The following is an 11,426-nucleotide window of genomic DNA, read 5'->3' on the forward strand; positions in this document are numbered from 1 at the left end:
AACTATCAATGCGCTTTGTTTGTGATCACATAATCAAAAAGAAAAACACTCAAAATGCTTAGAAAACAAAATAATCAAAACAAAACAAAATAGAACAGTACAAAGACTGAAAGCAACTTGGAACTCGAGGGGGATAGAAGACAGAGGAAGTGACCTCCTGCCCACTTATGGGATTTCAAAAGACCCCACCTAGTGATTAATTCTTACTATTCGAACCACAAAATCAAACACAGAAAGCAACTTGGAACTCGAGGGGGATAGAAGACATAGTAAGTGACTTCCTGCCCACTATGGGATTTCAAAAGACCCCACCTAGTGATTAATTCTTACTATTCGAACCACAAAATCAAAGACAGAAAGCCACTTGGAACTCGAGGGGGATAGAAGACAGAGGAAGTGACCTCCTGCCCACTTATGGGATTTCAAAAGACCCCACCTAGTGATTAATTCTTACTATTCGAACCACAAAATCAAACACAGAAAGCAACTTGGAACTCGAGGGGGATAGAAGACAGAGGAAGTGACCTCCTGCCCACTTATGGGATTTCAAAAGACCCCACCTAGTGATTAATTCTTACTATTCGAACCACAAAACACTTGTCTATTTTAAAGAAATAGGCAACAATGTGAAATCTGAAAAAAACAAGATGAATCATGGTGATGATATCACCATACCTATCCTTACATTCTGACATAAATCTCACTTGTTACCGCAGTAGCCTACTGTTTTCATAATCAAATATCAGGAGAATTTGTTTGTCAAAGATTCTGTGACTTGGTTATGTCCAACACAGTGAATATTATCATACGGACAACATTTCTTAAGGCTTGATGGTCTCGACGAGTGAACGAAAATCAACAAAACTCATGTGCACAATCACAACACTTAGATGACAATCTCAAATTAAGAAATTAAGGAGCAAGCACTGGTGTAAGATAAAGAACTGAACAAGTGTGAAATGTGTCAGACAGTGCAAGAAAGAAAAGTACAAGACAAATAACCATTTCACAAAATCAGTCTATCTCGACTGGGGATCGAACCTCAGACCTTCTGATTACCTGTCAGACGTGCTACCATTGCACCACAGAGGTTCTGTGGTGTGATCAGAAGGTCTGAGGTTCGATCCCCAGTCAAGGTTGACTGACTTTTTGGGATGGTTTTTTTTTCTCTTCTATTTTTCTTTCTTTCTCGTCCATCACCTTTCATACACACTTGTTCAGTTGTTTATCTTAGATGGCAATCCTGTGTGTTTCCTTGCTTGTGATAATTTTGTAATAATAATAGTCACCTATCAAAGGACTGAATTGGGCAGCAAATACATTCACTCAATAAAATAGTGTCAATTGAATATTGTGATGAAACATAACTCAACAAAAACCAAGCAACTTTATGTATTGCATGTTTCAAACCGCATGAAAACTTAATAGGAAAACAATGGATTAGTAGGCATCAAATCCACAGGCACAAAACATGATAGAAACGAACCCAATAACTCTTTGTTGTTTGTTGTTTGTTTTTGGGGGTTTTACGGCGCTTGCAACACACTAAGGTCATATCAGTGCCAGTAAAAAGGGAAAAAATGGGATAGTTATAAGTGCTAGAATTACAATTAAAGCATCCAAGAATAAGGCAGACAAAGGGGAATTGGTTCAAAAGGGAACAGATGTAGATTCCAAGAGCACACTATCAGTGTACTTAAATTGAGATAACCTAAAAGTCTCATCCAGACACAAGCACAGGTCCCCATAAGAGGAATACACTCAAATGTTTACAAATCATATATAATACATAAATAAAACATAATAGAGTGCATAACAGAGAGATGATTTACAAGGAAAAAAATATCATCTCCAAAACTATAACTGTACATTCGACTGTTTCCCTCCCAGCCAAGGAACTCTGGCCAGGGCCAGGACAAAACCAAGTAATCTCATTCCAAGACAAAGACAGAAAGCATGTTGTAAAACAGATATAAGGGGACAGAAGACATAGTATGTACCTCCCTGCCCACTATGGGAGGTCAGGATCCCCACCCAGCCAATAACTCTTTGATGGCAAGGTTTCTTTTTTTTTTTTTTTTTTTGTTTGTTGCTTTAGGTCTCTTCCAACACAATTGAGGTTATATGAGAGACCGCTGAAACAAAAAAAACAAGCAATCTAACAAAAATAGTACAAATGTAAATCAAAATCATAACCTAAAGATATCATAAGCTAAATTATAAATAACCAAGAACAAACAGGCAGAAGATTTACAGAAAAAAAATATCCCCTGTCAAAAATACAATCACAAACCAAAGAAGCAGGATAGGCTAGTAAAGAGAAGAAGAAACGACATCACTATCGGATCGTACACCCATGCGAACATCATAGGTATATGATTCAAGGGTGATGCTCCCATCCAACCACCCGCTGGCAAGGTTTCATTAGATAAACAAATAATACACTGACAACAAGTTCAATATTTCCGTTATAGGATTAGTCTAACTTAGAAATATTCATCAAAAATTAATTCCTGGCATTTCATTTTTTTTACTTTTGTCACACAAGTAATTTAATGTTTAAAAATCTATAGAATTCAAAGTTAAACATTTTTTTAAAAACAATTAAAGCATTTTGTCAACAAGTTCAGAGTAACGCAAGCCAAGAGGCTCAAACCAAAATATTATAAAAATAACATCAACAATGCCATTTAGAAATGTCAATAAATAAATACATACTTATACCATTGCACTCCAACACGTACAACATGTATATATTATAGAAGAAATCGCTTGAGGCCGTGACAACAAGTTAATTATATAAATAGTTTATCATATGAATAGTGATTAATGAAAGAGAAAAAAATGGGAAAAAAATTTAATTCTTTTAAGATAAAGATACTTAGAATGCAAATTCACCTTATATAGGTTGGAGTGAAATTCAAAGCACTTCGAGATGCATATACACAGACGTTTATACAAATATTGAAATATAATCATCATCAAAATTCACATAAATAACTTAAATAATTTACCCTCCAGCCCCAAAGGCCCAAATTCGTTCAAACCCTTCATCCCTTCCTCCATCGCTGTAGCCTAAACCACCACCCCATCCCCAACCCCACCTCACCCCCCAAAAAAAGCTAATTTGTACATAAACACCAATAGAGAATTTACAATCATCTTAGGCATCTTAATATTTAGAGTGTTCAGGTTATTTTTTTAACATTCTCCTTACCATCTATAGGAAAATCATCACATCCGTTACGATACAAACATAATTTTTCTTCATTATTCAGATTTGTTTCACGAATCACAAAATTTGAAGAAAAATATTTTTGCTATATTTACAAGAACTTCCAAGTTGTGATGTAGAGTGTAGAGCTTGTTTTGCAAATGAGATGATGTGGCATCAATGTATTTGTTTATTCACCTTAACAATGCCACTATCACATTATCTCATTTGTCTGTAGTGTTTCATTCATCCTGTTTTGTTGATAAAGGGGAAACCCGAAACGTCCACATTAAATGTTTTCGTATATTAAATTGAAGCTTACATTCAATTCTACATTATTATTTATTTCTTCAAGCTTCGAGCAGCAACATTTACATTACCCAGTATTCTTCAAGAACAAAATTGATGAAGAACATGAAGCTCTATGACTCTATGCCAAGATTTCAAGCATTCTTAAACATTTCACTTTCCAAAGGCATCAAAGTGTGCTTTGTTTATTTCCCAAGAGACCATAAAGGATTTAGACTAGCCAGGGGGTCATCTCCTTCCTCTCCACCACCCCCACCACTGCCCCCACCACCACTGCCAGCAGATGAGAGAAGACGGCCCTCCTCCTGGTTGAAATTGGCCTTGGTGATGCGAGGTCGCTGCTTCTCAGGTGATCCCAAGGTGAAGGTTGATGGATCCTGTAGTTGTGCCAAACTAGTCTTGGTTGAGGTTTGATCCATCTCTGTATTCTTCTTGTCATTTCCTGGTGATGATGATGATGATAACAATAAGGATAGTTTAGTTTTATAATTGTAAAAAAGTGCTTGCAGCATTTTACACTATGATGACAATCCCTAGAAAAAGGAAATTGACCAAAGCAGAATGGAAATCCTGGCTGAAAACCAGGACAAAAACTGTTTGTTTGTTTTTAAGGGTTTTACGGCGCTTGCAACACATTAAGGTCATATCAGCGCCAGTAAAAAGGAAGAAAATGGGATAGTAAAAAGTTCTAGAATTACAATTAGAGAACAAAAGAAAAGGTAAGACAAAGGGGAACTGGTTCAAATAGGGAACAGATGTAGATTCCAAGAGCACACCGTCAAAGTACTTAGTTTGAGATCACCTAAAAGTCTCATCCAGACACAAGCACAGGTCCCAACTAAGAGGAATACACTCAAATGTTTACCAATCATATAATATAATATGTAAACTAAACATAATACAATGCATAACAGAGAGATGATTTACAAGGAAAAAAATATTATCTCCCAAAACTATAACTATACATTCGACTGTTTCCCTCCCAGCCAAGGAGCTCCGGCAAGGATCAGGACAAAACTAAGTATTCTCATTCCAAGACAATGACAAGTAACAATTGGAAAACGGGTATGGGGGGATAGAAGACACAGCATGTACCTCCCTGCCCACTATGGGAGGTCAGGATCCCCACCCAGAGGACAAAAACTGGAGAATATGGGAAAACATTCAGGTTTTATGCACTTCCAGACGCTGAGAGCTTTGTTTTGTTTTTGTTTTTAAGGGTTTTACGGCGCTTGCAACACATTTAGGTCATATCAGCGCCAGGATCGATCTTGGTCCCTTGGCGTGTGCAGCGAATGCTCTACCGGGACCCCATACAAAATATATAACACTATAAATAGTTCGTATATCATTAAAATCACCAAATACGATAGTACCTGAAATCAATGACGAAATGTGACTTTTTAATTCTATGTTAACATTCTGTCCACCCAAAATGAGCCTGTCACATTCCTCATCTGTCATATGTCATAATTCATTAGTTGTTCAGTAATGCTTAAATACATTGAAAACATGACAAAGCTTACCTTTTTCTGATGATGACGGAGTTGTTATTTTTGAAGATGGAGTTGTCGCAAAAGAGGAAGATCCTCCCGAGGACGAATTCAACTCCATTTTGCTTTGCGTGGGAGTACCTGGATCACCAACATCACCATCACCACCACTTCGGCCATTGTTACTACCACTACTGCTGTTATTGTGCTGCTGTACAACGTCTGGGAGACTGGCCATACTAGGGGAGATAATTGCTGAACCACCACCACCACCACCAGTATTGCTATTATTGATAACCGTATCTGTCGTAGCTGTGTTGCTTTCATTAGACGTACTATTAGTAGTTGCAGATTGGTGTTTTTCATCTTTGTGGTTGTCCTTGACGTGCAGGAGACCGACGTTTGCACGTATTGTTTCAATGTCGACTGTTCCGAAAACGATGTCATCAACCACATGACTGGCTGGGTGTGTCGTCAGAGAGCCTTCCCGACTGTGTGATTTGGTCGTATTATTCTTTGTCATTGATGAGGATGACGACGATGATGATGATGAAGTTGTGGAGGATGAAGATGTAGAAGAGAAGTGTGGGTCTTTTACTAGGATACCTCCTGAAGACAAAAAAAGGGTTGAGAGTAAGTCATGAAAGCAGAATCATGACCTAAAAATCTAATTACGTACTTCCGTGTGGCAATGATGATGGCTTTGCCCGGGCAATCCCTTTATTTTATGTAGTTTTAAGGTATGACACTTACTTCAGATCAGATTCGAGTCCTGCTCTTGGCAGCGCATAGTTGAGTCCTTGGAAAAGGCTATTTACTCACATTCTCACCATACTTGGGTGTAAAATAAGTACCTGGCCTTTAACAAATGTGTTGGTCTCTTAAATGTAATATCACCTAACACTAACAGACATCCATGTCTTTGTTCTACATGTTAAGTGTTGCATTTGGTTATTGTTTTGTTGTAAAGGAGTTGATAGAATACAAGAATACAGGGTTAGGCATCAGGGAGATTTTTTGAAGTCATTTTTATGTTTATTTTCATGTCCTATTCAGCCAAATAAACTCACTCTTGTGAAGATATTCCTCAGCAAAGCACAGCAGGCACTGGTAGGCACAGTAAAGCTGCTCCTTGTTGACTAGGATGCCTCTACGTTTGTGTAGAAGGCGTTTGGACAGTCCAGGAAGATCAACCAAGCCATTTCCGTGCACCAGTTCTTGAATGGCAGCGTACACCAGGACTAACACACCTGACCTGCCTACACCAGTTCTATAAAGAAGAATTTTAAGTAAATCAAATTTAACTGAAGGGACAGAATAAGCGACAAAGAAATAAGGAAAAAAATTTGGAATGGTCTCAGCAGGCCCACCACAGTACCAGGAATTTCACAGTACTGAAAAAAAAACCTGGTTATGAAGACTCGGGGAAGAAGTAATAAACAAAAATGAATATAACCGTTTCAAAAAAGAACAAAATACCAAACACGGAATGCTTCAGACTCAAAACCCTTCTTCAGCCAAAAAAAAAAAAAATACAAACAAAAAAAAACAATAAAAACATAAATATAATACTAAAAAACCAGATCTTAGAAGATTCAGGATTGCCATTTCTGGGACCTATGGTGGTACCCATATTTCTGATATTACTTAGCTTTCAACCAAATAGGCGATTGAGAAACACTCCCTACCATCAACCCACTAAGTGTCTGTCTACCTGTCTTCACAAGCTGCTTGGCCAATCCCATAATTTCAGTGTAGTTTCGAGACCAAGCGTCATCTATAATATTGAAACCTCTTATCTCCACGTTTTTCCACGATAATTTGTGTATTGTTGTGCTGACGAAGGGTTTGTACCCGAAACGTCCATTGTTTTGTTCCCATACGAAGCCTTTCCATTTTCACGCTTTCGTTAGTATATTCACAATCACCGGATTCAGGCAGCCCCTACCGTTTTTTAATATATCAAACACCAACAAATCAAACAGTTTGGAATCCTGACTAGAATGATCAACCTCAACATCCTGCCACAAACACAAAGAGCCTACAACAAGAGACTTTGGGCGAGTGACTATACAAGGTGGAACAGGAAAAAAAACACAATGACATGACAAAATCAAAGATATTTTGGGACGACAGGACATACAGACTGAGTCTGATATGACTCACACCAGGTCCTTGCATCTCTCTTGACACCAGTAGCCTGGTACTTACAATGGGAAGCTAAGCTAGAGTGAGTATATAAATAGTACTGTCACAGTAAAATCATTGATTTGTTCGATGTAAGCACATTAAAATAGGAAAGGAATTTTCAATAACATTATATATTACCTATAACATACATGCCCTTTTTTTAGTTTATTTCAGAAAGATAATAATAGGATCTGTTTTGGTAAAGGAAAAGGCAAAAGTTAACTACAATAAAATATAAGACATTGTTACTTACCCACAATGCACTATAATAGGTTTGGTTAGACTCCTCTGTTGCTTATAAAAGTTGTGAACCTCGGAGATGAAGTGTACAATGGAGGTCACATCATCAGGAAAGCCACTAATTACAACAACAAAAATAATAATAACAATAATAATAAAATAAAGATAATCAAATACAAATGGAATTAAGATCATATTATAGTAAAATAAAGAACGACTGAAGTATATTTTACAGTAAAAGGAAAAATTTCCATAAGCTTTGAAATAGTTATAGATCTTTTGAAAGATGTGTGAAGAAATGATTTGTAATGTTAAACTTTATTTCTATTTCATAATAGTTTCATTGACAAATATTGTTGTAACAGAAAGAGCCCCGTGGCGAATTACTATTTTTGATGATAAGAAAGCACAAGTTATGACTAAAATACAAACAAAATGGAATCTGGATTGGTTCTCAAAAGTGCAATCTGTAGTATCCTGTTCCTGTGCACTTGAATTAACTCGAATCAATATCGTTACTGGGGTATTGCTTGTATCACATAATAACAACAATCAAAAATCCACAATCAACAACAACAATAATAATAATAATAATAATAATAATAATAATAATAATATAATAATAATAATAATAATAATAATAATATAATAATAAAATAATAATAATAATAATAATAATAATAATATAATAATAATAATAATAATAATAATAATAACTTAAGACTTCAATAAACTGATTGTCCTAGTATTAAGTACTAAAGTAAAATGAAACCACCTGACGGGCCATCCCTTGAATTGAAGGTGTACTACAGTCCTGCCTTGCTTGCTCTGGGGAAAAGAATAACCAAAACTATTCAGTTCCTATCAAATTTTTTAAAAATAGTAGTAGTAGTCCTTCAGGGCTATTCAGCCAATGGAGCAGGAGTTTATCCTGATTTCTAGAGCATGAAACGGACAATAGCAATGGCTTGTTATCCTTTGGATAGGACGCTAGTCTACTGCAAAGTACTTTCCATCAAATCTAACAGACCACCAGGTCAAAGAGACCCAGCTACCCATCAGAAAAAAATCGGTCTCAGTCCCTTTGCATGTGAAGTAAGTGCTCTACCAACTGAGCACTATCGGGACCCATCAAAATTAAGTTAATGATTTATTTCATATTTTAGTATTCACCATACCTTTTTCAAATATGGTAAAAATGCGTATCAGTATCATGTGAGATGGGTAGATAAAATGCCATTTAAATGTTGGTGATAAAACATCCTGTCTGCCCACTTTGTTCTAGGCGATATATAAGGCATTGATAAAACATTAGAAAATGCGTAATTCTTGTGAATTTTATATCTTACTTTTATTTTATTTGAAATCTCTTTTTCAGATAGCTCGTGGCATGTGGACAAAGGAATAATTTGCTTCATTTCTTATCAATGTGTGGCTATGTGGTCTTGTGGTATGAATTCGACTTCGGACCAGAAGGTCCAAGATTCGAGTCACGCTCTGAGCCCCAAGTAATTGAGTCCTTGGGAAAGACCCTTGATTCACATACTCTCACCATACTCAGTTGTAAAATGAGTACCTGATCATTAATAATGTTGTCAGTCTCTGTCAGGAAAAAAATTGTAATATCGCCTAACAGGCTGTTGTAGAATCTTACGTGTTGCTGTTGGCCAGGGACCCTTTGTAAAGGAAAATGATATATATATATATACATCTCACCACATTATTTTTTAGATAGATAATCCTTTCCACCCAGTTCTGTCTGAACTTAACCGACTGGAGTGATAGAATCAACGGTCCTTGTTCTACGGGCTTTTCCCTCTCTGTCGGGTAGTACACAGGAAATTTCTGGAAGCAAATATTGATATCATTTTAACATATATTAAGATAAGATATGATAAGATAAGATATACTTTATTGATCCTTGTATGGAAATTATAATTTTGTATCACAACACAATTCTTTAATATATAAAAGAAATATCAAATGTTAATAAATTAAATTGTCAGCATACCAAAAAGAAAAAAAAATTACTCTCAAAGCAACAGTAATTAGAAAAGGGCTTTATGGGGGGGGAATATTAAATTTGTAAAGAAAAATTGATATTTGGGGATGGTCTTTTTACTTGCATTTTTTCTCTCTTGCTTTGTCCAGCACTGTTTCATACACACTTTTTCAAATCTTTATCTTAGACCAGTGCCTGCTCCCTAAGTTCTCAATTTGATAAAATCTTACCTTTCCTGTCTCATACTCGCTGGTTATCTGCACCAAAACCTCTGTCCCTTGTTCATAGACCATGGTCCAAAATTCAACACAGGTCTGAGGCAGAGGGGACTGCGTGGAAATGAATTTTGGGCATGAGGGGGCTAGATCCTGAAACGTAAAAGGTACAGACATGTAAAGTACATATTAACTGCCTGAAGCTGGGGACTGTAAAAAAAATATTTTTTAAAAATAACACCTGAGATTTTATATACTGCAATATCCATGAAATGTGCTCAAAGAGCTTAGCAAGAGATCCCAAGCCAAAAGTAGCTCTAAACATGTAGGACCAGACAAGTCATCTGTAAAGCGCAGTCATATTTTTATTTCAATAGACACAATACTGTTACTATCTAACCAGATTGAAAAAACATGTGAGTGAACAGTCTTTTGTAAAAACTTAACTTTGCCCTGCCCCTAGCAGGACTCAACCCTGAGACTGTAACGACTCAGCTCAGACTTTGTTAATTCAATTTATTTATTATCAATCATATGGTGAATTTAAAACAAATATCTATTATGACCCACTCAGACGGAGTTCTTTCATTAACTAACTTAACACAAAACAATCATCTTAGGATGTTCCTAAGGAACAAAAGGTGCTAATACGTTCACGCAGTCAACATTCACACTCACATGCAAAATATGCACAACACAAAATGCGTAACTCTATAAAGAACTCTAACATAAATACACACAGCCAAACAACTACATTCGCACATAGCAAAACAACTCCAATATATGACAATACATGTACAGAGACATTCCACTAGACCTCAAAGCCACACAAATAAATTGAATTAAATTTTTATAAGTAAATAACACAGAACATTATGAGCTCAAACCACTTCTTCAGCCACAAGATATACAATATAAATATAAATATAATTCATAAATCTCAAACAATGAGAGGTTGTGTGTGTGTGTTTTTAAGGGTTTTACGGCGCTTGCAACACATTTAGGTTATATCAGCGCCAGTAAAAAGGAAGAAAATGGGATAATAGAAAGTACTAGAATTACAATTAAAGCACCCAAGAGAAAGGAAGACAAAGAGGAACTGGGAACAAATAGGGATCAGATGTAGATTCCAAGAACATACCATCAATGTATTTAAGTCTGAGATCGCCTATAAGTCTCATCCAGAAACAAGCACAAGATCCAACAAAGAGGAATACACTCAAATGCTTACATTTCATTATACATTAAAAAATAACAACTATAATAAGACATAACAGAGAGTTGATTTACAAGGAAAAAAATATCATCTCCCAAAACAATAACTATGCATTTGACTGTTTCCCTCCCAGCCAAGGACTCTGGCCAGGGCGGGGACAAAACCAAGCAATCTCATACCAAGACAAAGACAGAAAGCAAATTGGAAAACAGCTATAAGGGGATAGAAGACACGATAAGTACCTCCCTGCCCACTGTGGAGGTAGGGAGTTTATGTAAAGAACAATGAGAAGGGAACTGTCTACTTTTATATGACTCTGAAATATCAATGAGAATCTGACTCAAACAAGCAGTATCAATTGATGAGTATATCATCCCAAATGGAATGTCAAAACGAATAGATACTCACATTTAACCAGCTGGCATTGATGTAATCGTCTTTGGTGGAGGACAGGACCACTCTGGTTTCATCGTCTGGTTAAAAAAATATTAATGATGATGATGATGATGATGATGATGATGATGATGATGATGATGATGATGATGAT

General features: G+C 36.2%; 1 protein-coding gene across 1 annotated transcript in view; it reads right to left on the reverse strand.

The window, feature by feature from the left end:
* Positions 1 to 2,061: 2,061 nt before the first annotated feature.
* Positions 2,062 to 11,426, reverse strand: part of LOC144959174 (uncharacterized) — a 62,911-nt gene continuing 53,546 nt past the window's right edge. Inside the window, 8 exon segments of the mRNA XM_078891708.1 lie at positions 2,062 to 3,965; positions 5,050 to 5,625; positions 6,087 to 6,286; positions 7,460 to 7,564; positions 8,222 to 8,274; positions 9,163 to 9,291; positions 9,679 to 9,816; positions 11,288 to 11,352. Coding sequence (XP_078747834.1) covers positions 3,709 to 3,965; positions 5,050 to 5,625; positions 6,087 to 6,286; positions 7,460 to 7,564; positions 8,222 to 8,274; positions 9,163 to 9,291; positions 9,679 to 9,816; positions 11,288 to 11,352 — 1,523 coding nt within the window. The 3' untranslated portion in view covers positions 2,062 to 3,708.

This window comes from Berghia stephanieae, chromosome 13 (genome assembly GCF_034508935.2).
Source record: "Berghia stephanieae isolate SIO BIC M18660-M18661 chromosome 13, UCSD_Bste_1.3, whole genome shotgun sequence".
NCBI lineage: Eukaryota > Metazoa > Mollusca > Gastropoda > Nudibranchia > Aeolidiidae > Berghia > Berghia stephanieae.